The 21,308-nt window shown below is 43.0% G+C and overlaps 1 protein-coding gene across 8 annotated transcripts in view; it reads right to left on the bottom strand.

The window, feature by feature from the left end:
• The window catches only part of TTLL11 (tubulin tyrosine ligase like 11), a 272,684-nt gene that overhangs the window by 143,660 nt on the left and 107,716 nt on the right, over positions 1–21,308 (bottom strand). For 4 of the 8 annotated variants that reach the window (XM_077968073.1, XM_028834888.2, XM_077968075.1 and 1 more), the window contains 2 exons: positions 12,866–12,961; positions 11,989–12,104 (listed from right to left, as the gene is read on the bottom strand). The exons of 1 other annotated variant lie outside the window; for it this stretch is intronic. In XM_077968073.1, coding sequence (XP_077824199.1) covers positions 11,989–12,104; positions 12,866–12,961 — 212 coding nt within the window. Of the gene's footprint in view, positions 1–1,930; positions 2,113–11,988; positions 12,105–12,865; positions 12,962–21,308 lie in introns of those variants that run through there. 3 more of the 8 variants (XM_077968077.1, XM_077968079.1, XM_077968076.1) reach the window with 2 other exon arrangements.

The following is a 21,308-nucleotide window of genomic DNA, read 5'->3' as shown; positions in this document are numbered from 1 at the left end:
AACTCCGGTCCAGTCATTGATGAAAATGATGTTCAAGAAGAGTTGTGAATGAGAAAGGGGCAACTACTGCCTTATAAAAGGGAGAAAAATAGGCCAGGAGCTGTGGCTCACGCCTGTAACTCCAGAACTTTGGGAGACCAAGGCGGGTGGATCGCCTGAGGTCAGGAGTTCGAGACCAGCCTGGCCAACATGGTGAAACCCTGTCTCTACTAAAAATACAAAAATTAGCCAGGCGCGTTGGTGGGTGCCTGTGATCCTAGCTACTCGGGAGGCTGAGGCAGGAGAATCACTCGAACCTGGGAGGCAGAGGTTGCAGTGAGCTGAGACTGCGCCACTGCAGTCCAGCTTGGGCGACAGAGTGAGACTCCATCACACACAAAAAGGAGAAAAATAAAAACAGCATACCAAAATTACACAGACAGTATGGCTTCAACTATAAACAACAGGAGAAGATTATACTATTTTTATTAAGTAAAAAGTTAATCGGGTTAGCTCTGGGTGGCTGACTTTGAGGGAGATGTCATGCTATGTACTTTTCAGTACTTCTCAATTTTTCTACAACAAGCACACATTACTTTTACAATGAGGACAACATTTTAATAATAAATGGGCAGCAGGGAAGCAGCATCTGTCTTCTCCACCCCAAAATGCCCTTTTGGAACTATGATGGATGGTCCTGACCCACCACTGGTGCCTCCCCACCTCCACCTAACCCTGTCACCTGCTTCCTGCCTCCATACTTCCTCTCCCAAGTCTACTTATATGTTCTTACTTATCCAAGCCCAAGCTAATGCAAGCCCCAACTTCTTTACCTTCTTCAAGAAGCTTGTCTTGACCATTCCCAGCCAACTATTAGGTTGAACCATATGACATTGCCATTCTTGTATTCCAGAAATTGTCTACTATCAGCGATTTCATGTGACTCAACCTAGTCCTTGGCTCACCAGGTCTTCTTACGAAACTTCAGCCTGTTCTCCGGTCTGGGACACATAACTGCACACGGGGAATTTTCTGTCTTGGATGGTCTCTCTTGTCTTATGTGAGATTCTGCTTTAAGTCACTCTTCTTTGTACATTGGCTTACATTATATTCATTCTGGGTGTGAACATTATTGAACATAAAGTCACTGCCTCACTGACCACAGACCTTCCTCACCCATAAGCACCTGCTTGGGTTCTGCGCCTGGCCCTGGAGATAGAGACATGAAACCCTGCCCCAAAGTTTACAGAGAGAACAGGCTTTGGATAGGCATGAACCCAACCAGGGAGTGCTAACACCTTGCAGGCACCCATCTCTTTCATGTGCTAAATACCTGCACGTCTGTTCTCTTGCAGGGCAAGAGTTGGACAGACCTGCCTTTAAATCTCAGTCTATCTCTCATAAGCAGGTGGACTTGGCCATACCATTCAACCTCTCCAAGCCTCAATGTCCTCATCTATAAAATAGAAATAGTCATAGCCCCTACTGCAGATCCTGTGTGAAGACCAGCTGGGACTATATGTGAACATTTACCACCATGCTATACACAGCCAGCACTCAAGAAACACTCCCTTGTGAACCAGGCAGAGCAGAAACTATTATTCCCCCTTTTTTTTTTCTAATGAAGAAATTGAACTCAAGAAGGTCTAAGTGACTTTTCTGAGACCAAGGTGGAGCTGATACTAAAACCTTGGTCTCCTAAGCCCAGCGTGCGCTGTGTTCTGGGCTAACAACTGCTGATTCTAAAAGCACACAAACATTTAAGGCTCACTGGTGCAACTCCTAAGGAAATTTCCAAACACATTTGCTACCTCATCACTACCTGGAATAACTTTGGAAGGGCCCACAAAGAATTCAGCACTGCCATTTCCCCGTAATGATGACTGACTGGCCATATGCTCGTCTAGTTTCCCATCTGCTCCACGCACGGCAAGAGGGAGAGCGTGCCTACCTGCCGGCGGAGGGGCTCAGCTCCTGTCTAATGGTCCTCTGGAATGACACTCTCACATCAGCTCAGGAAATTCTTCCCCATACATCTTGGAAATGGTTCCCTCTCAACAGACTTCCCACAAATAAGGCTTTTGCTGGTTACTTCTGACTTAATGCTTAAACATTTTCAAACGGAAGAGAGTTGTCTGGTTTTACTTCTTGCACATAAAATAATGCACTTATCATTAGTCATCTCCTGCCTGCTCATACTTGAAAATGTATGCACATTTTTTCTCATTTGCTATCATCTGAAACCTGAGACCTTTCAAGGTACGGGGAACACAATGTATCTTGAAGCTAGGAACCTCAGACAAGTTGTTGTGGCTTTTTATAGCCTCCAATGATAATAGGATGACAGTTCAGTTCTTCACTTTTTGAAAATATGATGAAACTTCTTGCCTTTGCTCCAGAAAAAAAAAATACACATATACACAAAATCAGAGATACCCTTCAAGACTTCGTGCATTCCAGATAGAAAAACTGCTCCATAGCAAACCTGCTCATGGACGCCCTGACCCTGAAATAAAAGTTGGAAAAAAAAAAAAAAGGTTTTGAATACTGTGCCAGGGACTAAGAATAAAGACTGTGACACATTCATTAGAGGAGAGGGAAAAAAAAAATCACAAAAAAACAAGCTCAAATTTATTTTCCTTTTTTTTTTTTTTTTTTTTTTTTTTTTTTTTTTTTTTTTGAGACTGAGTCTCCCTCTGTTGCCTAGGCTGGAGTGCAGTGGTGTGATCTCAGCTCACTGCAACTTCTGCCTCCTGGATTCAAGCGATTCTCCTGCCTTAGCCTCCTGAGTAGCTGGGATTATAGGGACATGCCTGGCTAATTTTCATATTTTTAGTAGAGATGGGGTTTCACCATGTTGGCCAGGCTGGCCTTGAACTCCAGACTCCATGTGATCTACTGCCTAGGCATCCCAAAGTGCTGGGATTATAGGCGTGAGCCACCGTGCCTGGCCTCAAATTTCTTGACATTCAAGGCCATAAACCTCTGGCTTTGAGTTTCCACCTAGCTCCCACCTTCCTCTCTCCTAATCCACTCCATGCACCCATCCCTCCTGCCTACCTGAACTCCTCAGGGCTCCCCCAACAGAGCCTTGTGCCTTTGTTTCCTTCACCAGGGACCTCCTTCCCCTCATTTTCATATTTCAAATCCTACTCACGCTTTAAACCTCAGCTCAAGTGCCACCTCCTTGTCAGTTTTTAAAGTTCTTTCCATCAGGAAATAACCTCTCCCCACACTTTCCTCTCTTGGCAATTTGTCTTTATGCTTTCAGTACTTAGCACATTCCACCTTACAGATACTGATGCGTGGGTCTTGCCGCCCCTACTGGCTGGCGATCTAATTCTCTTCTGCAGTCTTCCCCTGACACACAGTAAGTGGTCAGTAAACACTCGAAATAAATAAATATCTGTTTCTCTAATCCACACATGGTGCAAATGAAATGCAAATAAGTATGCAAATATTCATTTATCTGTGACCCAGACTTTTTTATTTATGTAAAATCTTCAAAGGTGCTTGGGGTCAATGTGTGCTGGTCTGCAGGGTCAGGGTTCCTGATTGAACCCTCATGTATTAGTCTGTTTTCACACTGCTACAAAGAACTACCTGAGACTGGGTAATTTATGACGAAGAGGTTTAACTGACTCAGAGTTCTGCAGGCTTAACAGGAATCATGACTGGGAGGCCTCAGGAAACGTACAATCATGGCGGAAGGCAAAGGGGAAGCAAGGACCTTCTTCACAAGGTGGCAGGAAAGAGAGAGAGAGAAGGGGTTGCTGCCACACACTTTTAAACCACCAGATCTCATGAGAACTTGAAGGGGGCCAGCCCCTCCACACTTGTGGGCATTTCTTGTCAGGTGGAACAAGAGACTTGAGAAAAGAAAGAGACACAGAGACAAAGTATAGAGAAAGAAAAGTGGGCCTAGGGGACCGGCGCTCAGTATACGGACTTGCGCCGGCACCGGTCTCTGAGTTCCTTCAGTATTTATTGATCATTATCTTTACTATCTTGGAGAGGGGGATGTGGCAGGACAATAGGGTAATAGTGGGGAGAGGGTCAGCAGGAGAACATGTGAACAAATGTCTCTGTGTCATAAGCAAGGTTAAGAAAAAAGTGCTGTGCTTTGATGTGCATATACAAGAACTCACTCGCTACCACAAGAACAGCATGGGAGAAACCACCCCCATGATCCAATCACCTCCCACCAGGTCTTGTGGGGATTACAATCTGAGATGAGATTTGGGTAGGGACACAGAGCCAAACCATATCACCTCAGGAATCAATTGAGCCCAGAATTTCAACCAAAGGTCAGCAGTGCATACATGAACGGGCCATTCAGCAGGATAGTGGATGATTCTTCTGGAAGAATCCATTCTCCAGTCAGAAAGATCATGTTCTATACTTACAACAGCATGCTTAGTCTAGGTAGTTAAGAACCCCTCTTCCTTATTTTTGAGGGGACTTCAATAAGAGGTGCTACCAATTTAAGGGACAGGGTTCTGGGCCTGGAGAATTTCTGATTACTGTTTCTCTAATCTTCTCCAGGATTGAACAAAGCCACATTCCTTGGTTGTACGACAAGACCCAGCCACAAAACAGAGTCCACTGGGAGATTCCTTGTTTTCTGTTCTCTGAGAATGTTTCAACTTTATTCTAGATTCTACATAGAATCTACCAGATTTGGGGATTCATCTATTGGCACTAAATATGGCACAGGGCCCAAGAGATGTGCTTGGAGTCAAGGTAAGAAGTAAAGCCTGAGCGCCCAATAAAACCTTTAGTGGACAAACACTTCCAAATTAGGACCACAGCTGCTTGGCAGACTGACTCCCTCTCTTTACAGCAAACCTGGTTGTTATGGTGATAGGAAGTAATGAAACGGGGAGAGGACTATGAAATGTTACTGTGGAAAAAGGGGCTTCTGGGCCTTATATAAGTCATGTTCCAAATATATACCTTTGAATAAGAGGAAAGCAGTCCATAACCCAGCTCCCAGGCATTGCGTGGCATCGTGATATCAATAAAACCCCCTCCGATTTCTCCAAGCCTATCTCTGTCTTCATTTATATTACACTGGGGTCCTGAATGGTTATGATTCTTGAGAAAGGAGTCCAGTTCCCTGAAATATCTATGTTCAGGAAAAGGAGCCCAATACTAGTAAAATGGGTCCCTCGGGAGCCAAAAATTAATCAATTGATGGAATAAGCACCTTGTTTTAAAAATAATTGAGATTGTAATTTATTTACTTCTGCCTCTGACAGAAGTTTTAAAAAGAAAGACTTAGGCTGCCCACATACCTTGAGTGAAAGGGGAAATTTTCCATTGATTATTCTTACTTTTTTCCCGTACCTTCAAAGTTAAGCTTTGAATGTGAAAACAGAAACTGGAGACCAATACAGCCTCATGGTCAAGTGAACACTGGTGTAGGAGTCAGGCCCAGGGCCCAGTTTCCAGTCTATTTCTCACTAGCTTTGGGACTTTGGGCAAGTTTCATACCTCCCTCCAGCATAGCTTCCCCGTGTATGATTCAGGGGGGCAGAACCATTATGTCCACAACTCAAACAGCTTGCCTCAAGAGCTGATGACTTATTTGTCACCATCAGCATGATTTTAAAGGAAAGCCTGATTGATGGTGACTCTAAGAACTAGCTGTTGTCTAATGCTCTCAGATCCCATGGGGCTTTCTCACACGTGTCATTTCATATCATGACCATGACAATCCATCCAAGGAGGTACCTGGATTCCCATTTTACAGACATGATCAGACCAAAGTGACTTGACCACCAAGCTCAGGGTGCAATGATCAGGGATTAAGGACATTATCCCAGGCCTGACTGATACCAACTCTGTTGTCTTGCTGGGACATATGCCGCTCCTCTGTCAGTGATGCTTCAGAAGGAGATTCTCTTTTTCTTTTTTCTTTTTTTTTTTTTTTGAGACGGAGTCTTGCTCTGTCACCCAGGCTGGAGTGCAGTGGCTCGATTTTGGCTGACTGCAACCTCCGCTTCCCCGGTTCAAGCAATTCTCTTGCCTCAGCCTCCCAAGTAGCTGGGATTACAGGCACCCGCCATCAGGCCCAGCTAACTTTTGTATCTTTTAGTAGACACAGAGTTTCACCATGTTGGCCAAGCTGGTCTTGAACTGCTGACATCGTGATCCACCTGCCTCGGCCTCCCAAAGTTCTGGGATTACAGGCGTGAGCCACTGTGCCCGGCTTCAGAGGGAGATTCTTGAACCAGGGAACTGACCAGCATGATGAGTTCTAAGGTCTATGCTTTTAGCAATAAATGAGGAGGCTGGATGAAAACGGGGGTTCTAAAAACTTCTCATAGCAGAAAAGATCCCCTCTCTTCAAAAGAAATCTAATGTAGAGTGCCAACATATGAAATAGATCATTGTAGCATCCCTCTGGTTGAAAAAGAGATGGCATCTACCCAAATGTCCATCAACTGACAAATGAATACTAAATGTGGTCTATCCATCTCATGGAATATTATTCAGCTGTAAAAAGGAATGAAGTACTGACACATGCCACAACAAGGGTGAACTTCAAAAATATTATACTAAGTGAAAGAAGCCAATCACAAAAGACTGCATAGGGTATTATTCTATTCAGATGAAATATCCAGAACAGCTAAATCCACAGAGACAGAAAGCAGACTGTTGGTTGCCGGGAACTGGGGGGAGGGGGAATGGAGAGTGATTGATGGTTTCCTTTTGGAGTGGCAAAACACTGTGGAGCTAGTGGTGGTGGTTGCACAGCTTTGTGAACATACTAAATGCCACTGAATTGTGTGCTTTTAAATGGTTCATTGTATCATATGTGAATTTTACCTCCATTTATATAATGTTTCCAGAATCCCACCCCATAAGCTTCCTGCTTCCCATGTCCCTACAGAGCCTCCACAGAACCCTCCTAAGAAAATCAATTAAGTCGGCCGGGCGCGGTGGCTCAAGCCTGTAATCCTAGCACTTTGGGAGGCCGAGACGGGCGGATCACGAGGTCAGGAGATCGAGACCATCCTGGCTAATACGGTGAAACCCCGTCTCTACTAAAAATACAAAAAACTAGCCGGGCGAGGTGGCGGGCGCCTGTGGTCCCAGCTACTCGGGAGGCTGAGGCAGGAGAATGGCGGGAACCCGGGAGGCGGAGCTTGCAGTGAGCTGAGGTCCGGCCACTGCACTCCAGCCTGGGCGACAGAGCGAGACTCCGTCTCAAAAAAAAAAAAAAAAAGAAAATCAATTAAGTCACTAGATATTACAAAATGCTACCTTAGCCAAAACAGTTCACATATGACAGAGGTTCTCCTCCTTCAGGAGCCAAAGGTAATTTCTCCTAACACATGAAATAAATATCAGCCAGTGACATCTTGCTACCTGGAAACAGAACCTTCCATTGGCAACCAGCTCCAGTGTCGATTCTAGTCCACAGTCATCAAGCAGCTTCATTTTTACGATACATCATTGATTTTAAACTAAAAAATCTACTTTAAGTATACCAGGAAAGAGAATAATAACTAAGCATTGTTTTTTTCTTTCATGTCCAGTAGATACTTTCTTTCTTTCCTTTTTTTTCTTTTTTTTTTTTTTTAAGACGGAGTCTCGCTCTGCTGCCAGGCTGGAGTGCAGTGGTGTGATCTCGGCTCACTGCCACCTCTGCCTCCCAGGTTCAAGCGATTCTTCTGCCTCAGCCTCCCGAGTAGCTGGGACTATAGGCATGCGCCACCACGCCTGATTAATTTTTTTTTTTTTTTTGTATTTTTAGTAGAGACAGGGTTTCACTGTATTGGCCAGGCTGGTCTTGAACTCCTGACCTCATGATCTGCTGTTGAGTGGTAAACTCAGCATTATCAAGCACCTACTATATATTAAAAGTTTTTCTTATTTATTTTTATTTTTATTTATTTTTTGAGACACAGTCTTACTCTGTCACCCAGGCTGGAGTGTAGTGGCACGATCTTGGCTTACTGCAACCTTCGCCTCCTGGGTTCAAGCGATTCTTGTGCCTCAGTCTCTCAAGTAGCTGGGATTATAGGCATGCACCACCATGCCCAGCTGATTTTTGTATTTTTAGTAGAGATGGGGTTTCACCATGTTGACTAGGCTGGTCTTGAACTCCCGACCTCAAGTAATCCGCCTGCCTCGGCCTCCCAAAGTGCTGGGATTACAGGTGTGAGCCACTGTGCCCGGCCTCTCATTGTTTATTTGAACATCATTATCCCCATTTTATAGAAAAGGATACTGAGGCTCAAAACAGCTATGCAACATCTCCAAGGACTCACCACCAGTTAGTGACAGAGTTAGGATTGGAATCTCAGGTTTTTCAGCTCCATAGAAGGCACTCTCGACTATGCCAAGGTGGATGTCAGCAGAGTCAAGTTCTTCCCCTGGTAGACTGCCTGAGGATTGCTTTCAGTCCCACCAAGAAACTGACCCCAGGCTACAAGACCCTGAGGTCGAGGAAATGCATGATGCATGGACACCAGTCTGGGGCTCCTTCTGAGGATTCCTCTTCACCTGTCCAGAGCAGTCTGGGGAGATGAGGAGTTGGGGGTATCTACTTTTTATCTTTAGTCTGTGTGAGGAAGTGAAGACCTGCCTCAGCAGTCTTGCTGACAAACTGTTCTCAAGAAATAACTAATGACGGGCAGACACTTCGGACCCTCTTTTGCTAAAGAGCTGAAGGGAAAGGCTGAGATTCCATTTGTTTTGTTTTGTTTTTTTTCCCCAAAAAATAGGCCAGATTCTGTGCAAACACTAGAAACCCTGGCTTCTAAAGGCAGCTTCTAGCCTGGAAGTCTACATAACACCATTTTATGCAGTTGGAGTGACAGAGTCTCAGATTTAGACACGGGATTCAGCACTATGACACTGTGTGGCATAAATAGGGTAATTTTTCAACTTCTTCTGAAACATTTCTACACAAAGGAGTTGAGAACAATTTCAGCCTTTTCCTCCGCATGGTAAATTTATCAAAATGATCATAATCCCTTACATGTAAACACACTTTATGGATTACAAAGTACTTTCATGGATAATCCTTGCTGAGTTAAAAAAAAAAAAAACGGTGAAATTAAGAAAAAAATCAGTAAATGGCATTGAGCTATTATCATATATCTTTACATTATAGGTAAGAAGAGGATGAGATGAAAGGGTTTTATATTAGAATAAAAGTCAGGTTCAACTTCTAACTGTTCCTGGCTATCAATAAAAAAGTCAATGCTTTTTAAATTAAAAATGAGGTGCTGCTATTTATGACTTGATAAGTTGTAAAATGCCTTTCCTATCCTTCTCAATGGTCCTATGCTCCATTATTATTAAATTTTAGGCCTGCAGCTCATACAGATCACATAGAATGCAGCTCCTATGGATTAACTGATGTAGGTAAAGAAAAGCAACTAGAACAAGAAAAACTAATTTTGTTTCAATGTCATTTAATGAAAATATAGTAGAATGCTTCTATCCCTTCATGTTTAGGTGGCAGAGCTTAAAAAGACTCAGGCCATACGATTCTTGAACTTCTTGTTCCCCATAAAGGAATAAGAATGCTGATGTGTCTCAAAAAGTGGGCGAAGGATATGAACAGACACTTCTCAGAAGAAGACATTTATGTAGCCAACAAAGATATGAAAAAAAGCTCATCATCACTGGTCATCAGAGAAATACAAATCAAAACCACAACGAGATACCGTCTCATGCCAGTTAGAATGGCGATCATTAAAAAGTCAGGAAACAACAGATGCTGAAGAGAATGTGGAGAAATAGGAACGCTTTTACCCTGTTGGTAGGAGTGTAAATTAGTTCAACCACTGTGGAAGACAATGTGGCGATTCCTCAAGGATCTAGAACCAGAAATACCATTTGGCGCAGCAATCCCATTACTGGGTATATACCCAAAGGATTATAAGTCATTCTACTATAAAGACACATGCACACATATCTTTATTGCAGCACTGTTCATAATAGCAAAGACTTGGAACCAACCCAAATTCCCATAAATGATAGACTGGATAAAGAAAATGTGGCATATATACACCATGGAATACTACGCAGCCATAAAAAAGGATGAGTTCATATCCTTTGCAGGGATATGGATGAAGCTGGAAACCATCATTCTTAGCAAACTATCACAAGAACAGAAAACCAAACACCGCATGTTCTCACTCATAAGTGCAAGTTGAACAATGAGAATACATAAGCACAGGGAGGGGAACATCACACACTGAGGCCTGTTGGGGGTGGGGATTAGAGGAGGGATAGCATTAGGAGAAATATCTAACATAGATGATGGGTTGATGGGTGCAGCAAACCACCATGGCACGTGTATACCTATGTAACAAACCTATATGTTCTGCACATGTATCCCAGAACTTTAAAGTATAAAAAAGAAAAAGAAAAAAAAAAAAGAACACTGTTGTGTCAAAGTCATCCTAAAAAAACTGTATTGCTATGCCATACTGGCATACATCACTACCCAAATCTCCTTACAGTACCATACTATTTCTCAGAACCTAGTATCTGCTGGTGAGTCCAATAACTATTAGAGAACAGATTTTTGAGGAATGAGTTTTACTGCAGTAATTCTGACCAAATTGCAATTAATCCATTGCTTTTCCTTTGAGATGGCTAAAGAAAGCAGCTGCAGACGCATACGTACTGGTGAACACATTATTTGGCTGCCATCGGGTCTGAGCTGCTGAGAGGACAGCTTTGAAGCACTGATCGGTGGAAGAAGCCACACCTGGTGGGATTGGCCCATACAAACTACAGGTAAACATTCTCAGCCGAGTCTTGCCAACAATGGCAATCTGTGCCTCACAGTGTTCTCAAGAACACTCTGGAGAGGAACTCAGCCGGCTCAGCCGGACAGGCGCCATCCAGCCTGACTCAGACTGTGACCAATACTTCTTCAGGGTAATATTTTCTGCAGGGCAGTGGCACTCAGCCTTGGCTGCACAGCAGAATCACCTAGGGAACCTAGAAACTTTCTGTGGCCAGGCCTTCCACCCAGACCAACTAAAATCAGCACCTCTAGAAGTGGAAACTCTAGTATTGGTATTTCTGAAAGCTGCCCAGAGGGTTCTAACGTGCAGCCAAGCGTGAGCAGCACGACCATAAGGTGATATTTGGGCTTGAGCCCAGGTGGTGAGAAACTTTGATAGAGGAACCCACAAAACACCACTTGCTTAGGGAAGTCTGCATTCCTCCCAGTTTTGAACAATTACTGACAAGTGCTTTATTTGTCTGTGCACATTAGGGTTAATCTGATTAGTCTAGGGATGTGAGAAGTGCTATTTGAGATGCCTTTGATTTTTCTTCCTGAAACATTGACACAGTGATATGTACTCAACCCCTACTTTGTGAGAGCCTGGAATTTGGTAAAAACAGAACAACATACTCAGGTGAAATATCGTTCATTTCTGGGGTGATTCCATGGAGGGAGGGTGGAGCACATATATCCACCAACAATGCAATGTAAGGTACCACTGAGTGGGTGGGGACGAAGTGGAATTACAAGTGTTGTAAATATCATAGAACTGTCATTAAATTGGCTTTGCCAATTTTGAAACTGAAAGTTTATACTGCAAGAGTGTAAACATGAAGAAAATAAAAAGGAAGCAACTCTTACCATGTCCTAGTTACCTGTGGCCCTCTTCTCGTGCATTTTATTGTACTCTTTCTGCGCTTGAGGATTTCAGAGAAGCACTAGGCGCACAACGGCGGGCAAGTGGGCGGCCTAACCTTGAGGGAGATGGCTTCTTAGAAGAGATATTCCAGATTTGGATAACACTCACAAATTCATCAACAAAAGCCCATTTGCCAGATTACTCCCAATTTGAGTCACTGGTTGCTTGGGGGCTGATATTTATAAAATGAAGATATTTTATTAGAATTGTTTAAGATGTAAATCTCACTCACAATGGTAGCAGGTTCCAAGAACTTACCTGCTTAGGATATGAAGCAGAGTTAGGAGGCAGAGTTGATAGAAATGAACGACATAGTACTTACTGGTTCTCCCTTTTCTTCTTAAGTGGGTCCATGAGGCGCAGAGTGTCTCTGATCACAGCCACTTTCACTTCTTCATCAACGAGGCTGGGGACATTTTCAAACACCCCTGGAGAAAGCTTGAATGGGTAAGGATTCTGTGTCACAGTGGAGACCGTGATTCAGTGTCAAGTGGCTATCCAGCTAGCTCCAGGGGTTATGCTGGTAAATTTTGCTTATGCTAATCTATAGAAGAAAATTTTTAAAGACTTCCTTTATACTACCTTAAGAATGTCAATTTCCTTTTATAAATTAACCAAATACATGAAGAGGAAAAATAGCACCATGTTCTTCTAATTATCAGAATTATACATGCTCACTGCAGAAAATTAAGAAATATAGAAAGGGGTTAAGAAAACTAAAATAATCCAAATAATCCCCCCAAACCCAATATTGATATCTGCTGTATTTCCTTCCAGTTTTTTAAATGAATTTTTTGGGGGAGAGGGAGAAAAATATAACCACTGCTAAATGTACTATTTATCTTAGTGATTCAAGTATGTCAACATGACTAAATCATATTCATAGAATTTCAATTAGTTCATCTCCTGAGGCTAACTAATTAGTTCATGTCAAAATTGATGGGAAGGCTCAGCTGCTTCTAAGTTTCCAAACCTTAAAAATTGGAAAAACGGCATGCTGGGAAGTGACCATAGGTCAGAGAGGTCTTGTATTAACAGTCTATGTTCAGAACCCAACAAAACTGAAATTATTTGACTTGAATAGAATTTGGCTATGAAAATCTGAGAATGTTCCATCTTGTTTTGTTAAGTGAGTAACATGAGGGTAGGAATATTCAGCTGTATGGCAACATAGTCAATGAGATGCTCAAAATACTTACTTCATGCTCATGTTCGATTCTCATACTGGGATTTGCATTTACTTCAAGTAGTATAGGCTTCAGATTTTTCATTAGAAGAATGTCAAAGCCTAAAATCTGGGCAGGATAAACACAATTCAGAATTACTGTCTCTATTGAGTACGGTATTAGGGTCATTAAGTTGAAAATAAGTTCAAACTCAGTCCCCAACCTTGGCCTTGACCCTGGCTTCTCTTGTCCACAGCCCCTCTTCCTCTGGGGGTACTTGTCAGACCAAATGGGCAGCAGAAAATTTTATAGGAACCTTGATAATGGGATGAGTTCCCACAGTGCATTTCAGCACTGTCTTTGTCATCTGAAGGGCTGTTAAGTTGATGACCTCTTTCTTCTTTAACAGGTTTTTTATGTTGAGGATGAGTAGTAGTCCATCGATTTCTCCCTCTGCCTTTTCTTCTGCTTCTCTCTGGCTTCTTAGCTAGCTCTCTGAGAATCTAAGGCTGCTTTTGGAAACCCGAGATATAAATCAGTGTCATATAAAGACCTCGTTCAAAACCACCACATCGGCCGGGCTTGGTGGCTCATGCCTGTAATCCCAGCACTTTGGGAGGCCGAGGCAGGCAGATCACCTGAGGTCAGGAGTTTGAGACCAGCCTCGCCAACATGGCAAAACAACGTTTCTACTAAAAATACAAAAATTAGCTTGGTGTCGTGGTGTGAACCTGTAGTCCCAGCTACATGGAAGGCTGAAGCAGGAGAACTGCTTGAACCCAAGAGGTGGAGGTTGCAGTGAGCCAAGATGGTGCCACTGCACTCCAACCTGGGTGACAGAGCAAGACTCTCTCAAAAAACAAACCAAAAAAAAAACCCCACCACATCCCCACAGAGTCAGAAGTGCTCAGAGCAGAACCCAGGTTAATGTATTTTGAAAAAAAGCAAATTCCCCAGGTGATTCAGATACACTCTCTTAGTTAAGAAGACAGGAATATTGATTAGGCACCTACCAGGCACCCATTACTATACAAAGCACTGATTATTCATAGTCTCATTGAATCCTCATGACAGTGTATTTGAAGAAAGGATTGTGTGCTCCGCTTTACAGAAGCAGAAACTGAATTTCAGGAAGGCCAGTGGATTTCCCAGAGACCGCCTAGCTAGTTAATCAATGACAGAGCTGGCTTTCACACCCAAGCAGGACTGACTACACAATTTATGTGGCCTAGTGCAACATGAAAATGCAGGGCCCTCTGTTCAAAAAGGATGAACAGTTTCACAATAGGGATGTGACAACACAGCACGTTAAATCAAGCTCAGAGCCCTTCTAAGCACAGGGCCCTGCACCGTTGGAGTTCTCCAACACTGTTTGCTTCACGCTTGCTCTTACATCCAGCACTCTGCCTTGGGTGAACCTTTGTCTTCCAGTCACTCAGGTTTCTTTCCATTCCTTACAGGCCCTACAATCGGGGCCAGCCACTCATGAGCATTTTGTTCTCTGCCTAAAAAAACTCTTCATCTGGATAACTTTTGCTCATCCTTGAGATCGCTGCCCCTAATGAGATTCTGATTTAGACGACAAGGACTTTCGATTCTCCAGAGGACTCTCGTTATCGCTACAAAAGTGATAATGCAGAAAATTTCTAACATAATTAATAGAACCCCAAGTCTCAAAAAGTAATGTGGAGAATAAAGAGAAAAAAGAAAAAGATAGGGTTGTAGACTCCCCTTCTCTGTGGATTTAAGGAGGAAAGATGAGGGACATCCATTTACTTGTCTATATAGAATATGCATTACTTAAATGATAATTATTAAACTGTAGCTCCATCCTTATTAATGAAATTAGAGCCTGAATGACCATTTTTGGGAGGTGATTCAAGATGAAGTTATTTTTCAGTGAAGGGCAATAAGGATGAAAAGTTGGGAAAAGTCATCCTCACTCTATTTTTCTTTCCTTGGTCATGAAAAGAAAGAAATGGAAATTCAGTAGAAAATGTTACATGTATTATAGATCTGCTTAATAATACATGACAAGTGGATGTGAGTGATGAGCCCTTTTAGAGACTCTGGTGACATCATCAGTCTAACTTCAGACCTGGTCTGAGACATGTGATGTTGATGAGGCTACAGAGAGCAGCAGGCTGTGGTGACGACGTTTATCATCCTTAGTCATCAACTCTTATTTTTTGGTATATTTTGTACTTTCTCAGCCTGGTGGACTCTTCCCAGTTCAATGCCCAGTGGTTTCATGAATGTAAAGCTGGGAATGCTGGGAGCTGGAGCAGGGGTGGTAAAGCCTCATCAGGCCTATTGATCTCTACCCACCAGTGGCATGATATTTTCCAGAACCTAAACTTGAGTGCATGTTTTTGAATATGCTGGATCTTGTACAGGAATGCTTTGGAGTCAGAAAGACCTGGGCTTCAATCCTAGCTCAGTCCCTTACACTAGCTAGATGACTCTAGGTAAGGTGCCTAGCCACTCTGAGCCTCCATGATCTCATTTGAAAAATGAGGATAACAATAGCTATCTGTCAGGGTTGTTGATAATTGGCAGTGAAAAGCAATACCTAGGCCTATGCTCATCATATAGAAGGTACTCAATATATGCTATCTCTTTCCAGTTTCCTGCCAATTCCACCAAAAAGAAATGGCATTAGTGTGCTTTGTAGTCAAGAGGGGCTCATTTCATATTTTAATTCTGCTTTTAACTTGTGTGACTACAGGCAAGTTACTTAGCAGCTCTAAGCCCAAGTTTCCTCATCCATAAAATGGAACTATGAATAGTACTTATTTACCTTAGTTCATCCATTCAGAAAGTCTTTATTTTTAATTTATTTTATTTATTTATTTATTTATTTATTTATTTATTTAGAGACGGAGTTTCTCTCTTGTTGCCCAGGCTGGAGTGCAACAGCACCATCTCAGCTCACTGCAACCTCTGCCTCCCAGGTTCAAGTGATTTTCCTGCCTCAGCCTCCCGAGTAACTGAGATTACAGGCACATGCCACCACGCCAAGCTAATTTTTATATTTTTAGTAGAGACGGGGTTTCACCATGTTGGCAAGGCTAGTCTCAAACTCCTGGCCTCAGGTGATCCAACTGCCTTGTCCTCCCAAAGTTCTGGGATTACACGCGTGAGCCACCGCGTCTGGCCCAGAAGATATTTATTTAATGCTTTCTATGTCGCAAGAACTATTCTAGCTGCTGGAAATACAACAGTGATCTAAACAAAGTCTTAGACTCCAGTAGGGGAGAAAAGATTAAATAAAGATAATGCAATATAACATTTTTTGCATAGCGCTTGATACATAGAAAGTGCTTAATGAGAGTCAGCTTTATGACATTTTTTCATAAGTTCAAGGAAATATGCATGATTTTCTTTTCAAAAGTCCAATAAAATATGTAGCATCAATGGATCTTAATAAACAGAATCACATAACTGGGAGAGATGTAGAGTTATCCTGTCATAAAATCACAGAATGTCCCAGTTGGCAGAAAATCAGGTATTTACTTGGTCCAGTGGTTTTCAAACTGGGGTTCTTTTCTGGGGTCGCAAGGGGGAGGCCAACCGATCAGATCAAATTTTACCTTTTACCTATGTGATATACTGGGGTTCCCAGAAAAAAAAAACTGTACTTTCTTTTTTTTTTTTTTTAATCCACTTTGTGCAGACAAGGAACGTGCAGCTTAGAAATGGGAAAGCCTCTTTCCAAGTCCCTCTAACAGAGCAGGAATTGTCAAACGGAGAGAGAGCTTTTCAACCATGTGATATTCTGCCTCCCCTATGTGTTGAGAACTTCCTACTTGAGGGGCTCCCTGGGGGGTTTAAATGTATCTGTCCTTCATTCATGACCTCTAGAAGCTTCAAATCAAGTTGGGGAGATTCCTGAGCCATTAATTATAAATTTATGTGAAGGCTCCAAACTACAGCCCAACAACAGGGGTTCATTCCTGAGCCCCACACCTATGCTTCCATCTGCATCCAGAGTATCCCCAACTGGGAGGTCCTAGAGTCCACAAATTCAGTGTATCCAAATGCACTCTGTGGTCAACTCTTTCTAAGATGGTCCCAATGATCCCTACCTCCTGGTATTCATTCCTTTTGTGTAATCCCCCCTCACACACACTGGGGTGTGACCTCACCCAGTGAATTGTTTCTAACAGAATAGGGCAGAAATGATGAAATGTCTCCTCTAATATTGGGTTATAAAAAGACTGTGGCTTCTATCTTGGGGTGCTTTCTCTCACTCTCTTGCTCACTCACTCAGAGAGAGGCCAGTTGCCATATTGTCGTGAGCTGTCCCATGGAGACGCCCAGGTGACAAGGTACTGATTTCTCCAGCCAACAGTCAGGGGGTACCTGAGACCTGCCAACAGGCATGGGAGTGGGCTTGGAGGAGGAGCTTTCCCCAGTTAAGTTCTGAGGTGACTGCAGTCCTGGCCAACATGTGGGTTGCAGCCTTGCGAGAGACTTTGAGCCAAAAGCAATCAGCTAAGCATAAATTCCTGACCCACGTATACTGCAAGACAGTGGATATATTTGTTGTTTTAAGCTCCTAAGGTTTGGGGTAATTTGCTACACAGCAATAGGTAACGAATACACCGTATTTTTCTAAAATCTCCTTTGCTTTCTGTATTCCTTATCCACCCAATCGCACAAGTGAAAACTTTCCTCTTCATCCCTTACAACTAGCTGGTCACTAACACCTGCATACTCTACCTTCTAAAAAACTTTCTAGACCTGGCCCATTCCCTCTGCTTCTACTCTCCGCAAGTCTGTGCCATCTCTCGCCTTTCCTCTGCTCTCAAACTCGCCCCTCTAATTCATCTGACACAAAGGGCTGCCAGAGCCATTTTTCTGAAGTGCAAATAGACTATTAACACTCCTCTGCGTAAAATCCCTGTCTACAAAATGAAGCACAAGTCCCACAGCATGTCCTACAAATTGCTCTATGGCCTGACATCTGTCAACACTCCAGCTTTATCTCCTCCCACTTGCTACTACTACACATCTTGGGCTCTCATTGTGCTGAAACATTAGTAGTTCAAGGATGCTTTACTGCTCTCTGCCCTCATACTTTTCTGCCTGAAGGCATTACTTACTTTGTCAATTATTTATTGGGCACTACTAGATACCAGGCACTGTTCTTGGCACTGAGCATAAAGCAGTGATAAGACAAAACTCCTACCCCCTTGTAGCTTATGTTTTAGAGGGAAGAGATACCACAAGCAAGTCAATAATGAGAGCGAGGTAAGAGCACAGAGTGTGATACAGTGGGTGGAGGGGAGCATTTGGTGATCCACCTAGGAGAGCCAGGGGGGCCTTTTTAAAGAGGAGACACTTGTCATTCCATTGTCTCTGGCCCGAACAGTTTCTGATGAGAACATTGTGGTTATTCTTTGTTCTTCTGAACATAGTGTATCTTTTCTTTCTGACTGCTTTTAAGATTTTCTGATCATCACTGATTTTCCAATAGTGTGATTATAATGGGTGGGGGAGCGTGTGTGTGTATTTTACTTGGAATGTTTTGAGCTTCTTAGATGGTGGGTTGATAGTTTTTTTTCAAATTTGGAAAATTTTGGCCATTATTTCTTCAAAAGTTTTTTTATATTCCCTCTCTCTTCTGCCCTGGGACTTCAATTACACACGTTAGACCACCTGATGTTGGATCATAGTCCACTGAGAGTCTGTTCTTTTTTTCCTTGTCATTTTTCTCTATTTTTGGACACATTCTATTGCTATGTCTTCAAGTTCACTGATGATTTCTACTTCAGCGTCTAATTTGCTGTTAATCACATCCAGTGATATTTTCACCTCAGAGATTATATTTTCTGTTATAGAAGTTTCATTTGGCTCTTTTCACTAGCTTCCATTTCTCTCTTCACTAAGCTCATATGTTCCTTAAAATTTCTGTATATAGTTATAACAGCTGTTTTAGTATCCTTTTCCTGCTAGTTTCATCATTTCTGATATTTTTGGATCTGTTTCTCTTAAATGATTCCCCCATTGGTAAAGGTTACCTTTTCCTGTTTTGTGGAATGTTTAGAGATTTTTTATAATTGAATGCCGGACATTGTGATATTTCAATGCTGAGAGTCTGGACTTTGTCTTCCTTTTAAAGTGCTGGGCTTTGTTTTGGCAGTCAGTTATTTGCAAATCAGACTGATGCCTTCAAAGCCTTTTGCTTATGGTGAATAGGATGGATCTAGAGTAATCTTCATCCCAGGGAAGATTTAACTCTCCCCATTAAGGCAGAACTTCTTTGGAGACTCCATTGCATGCTCCCAGCCATCACCAAAGACTCTTCACTCCAACTTTTCAGTGCTCGAATGCCTCTCTGCCCTGTGTGAGCCCTGGAAATGGTTCAGCTTATCAGTCCCCCAATTATTCTTTGTCCAGTTTTGTGGATTAACCCTCCATGCATGCACAGCCTAGGACTCAGCAGAGACCCACTGAGATCCCATGCAGCTTTCTGGAGCTCTTTTCCTGCTTAGCTCCTTCCTTTCTATAATTCTGCCCCACAACTTCCAGCCACCTTAGCCTTCCCAAGCTTCAATCTTCATCTCCTCAACTCAGTGAGGTCACTGGACGCTGTTTAGGTTCACCTCCTCTGTGTCCATATTCCAAAAATTGCCCCCAGACGAAAAGCTCAGGCAACCATAAGACTCACCTTGGTTTTTTTCCCCCTTTTCTCAGAGATCACAGTGCTGAGTTATCTGTGGTCCAAAGTCTGAAAATGCTTCTTTCATGTACGTATTCATATATATTTCTGATAGTCTAGTTGTTTGCAGAAGGTTACATTTAGTCTTTGTTACTCCCTCATCACCAGAAGCAAAAGTCTCAGGGAGGTGACATATGGACAGGGGCTGAATAAAGTGAGAGAATAAGTCATTTTTGGGCTGGGCATGATGGCTCACACCTGTAATCCCAGCACTTTGGGAGGCCGAGGTGGGTGGATTGCCTGAGGTCAGGAGTTCGAGACCAGCCTCACCAACATGGTGAAACCCTGTCTCTACTAATATTTTTAAAAATTAGGTGGGCATGGTGGCAGGTAGCTGTAATCCCAGCTACTTGGGAGGCTGAGGGAGGAGAATCGCTTGAACCCAGGAAGCGGAGGTTGCAGTGAGCTGAGATGGTGCCATTGCACTCCAGCCTGTGTCAACAAGAGTGAAACTCCATCTCAAAAAAATAAAAAGAATAAGTCATGTTTGAATAGCTGGGGAAGAGCATTCCAGGCAGAGGGAACAGCAAGAACAAAGGCCACTTCTGAAGAACAGCAATGAGAGAGCGAGAGGGAGAGGGGCAGAAGATGAGGTCAGATAGACATGGGGCAGATGGTACTGCATCTTGTAGACCATGAGAAGGAGCCAGGATTGTAAGTGCAATGAAAAAGCCATTGGAGGGTTTCAGTGAGGAAAGTAACTGAATCCAGCTTGTGTTTCAAAGCATCGCCTTGGCTACAGTAAGAAAAATAGGCTATAGGCAGCAAAGGTGGCTATGGCAGCCATTCAAGTGTGAGGTGATGGCTGCCTAGACTGGGATGGCAACAATGGAGTTGGTTAGAAGTGGTTGCATTTGGGAATATTTTAAAGGATATTTGTAAGAGTTGCTTATGGATTGGATGTATGAAGGAGGGAAACAGAGAAAAGAAGGATGTCTCAGGCTTTTGGACTGAGTGACTGACTGAATGGCACTCGTTTACTGAAACAGTAAAGACAATAGAGAGTAGGTTTGGGTGGGAAGTCAAGAGCTTGACTTTGGACATGTTCAGTGTTTGATGGCTATTAACTATCCAAGTAGAAAATTAAAGTGGGCACTGGGATATACCAGTCTGGAGCTCAAGGAAAGGTCAGGACTGGAAATACAGCTGTGGGCACCAATAGCACAGAACTGGTGCTTAAAGCCATGGAAGCTACGTGGGATCATTTAGGAGTGATTGCCAATAGGCGGACACCTTTCCAAGGATGGAGCCCTGAGACTCTCCAACACTGACAGGTCCAGAAGAAGAGGCTGAGAAGCAGCAGCCAGGGACATAGGAGAAAAACTGGGAGTGTATGCTTTTATCATATTCCGCTTGGCAAACCCTTATTCATGCTTTATGCTCCAGTTTAAGCATCTCCTCCTCGGGGAAGCCTTCCCTGACAGGGTTAGGCAAAGTTAACGACTCCCTTTTCTGGGCTCTCCCAGCATCCCACATGGACCCTCTCACAGCATTTTTTTACAAGGGACTGGAGTTCTCATGAGTCAGCTCTCCCCATTACACTGTGCACCCCCTCGGAGCAGGGACCTTGTCTTATCCATAACCACACGCCCATACCAGCTCAGGGCTTTTCTCAGTGGGTGCTCAGGGAATGTGTTAAAGTCCAAAGGAAGAAGAAGCTGAAATATCAGAAGTGGTTTTTGGAGGAAGGCTTTATCTAGGAGGTGGGGCTTGAATAGCACCTTAGAAGGCATTGAAGTTCAAGAAACA

Source organism: Macaca mulatta, chromosome 15, assembly GCF_049350105.2.
Source record: "Macaca mulatta isolate MMU2019108-1 chromosome 15, T2T-MMU8v2.0, whole genome shotgun sequence".
NCBI classification, from domain to species: Eukaryota; Metazoa; Chordata; class Mammalia; order Primates; family Cercopithecidae; genus Macaca; species Macaca mulatta.
Note: the sequence above shows the minus strand (reverse complement) of the source record. Positions and strands in the feature narration are given on the sequence as shown.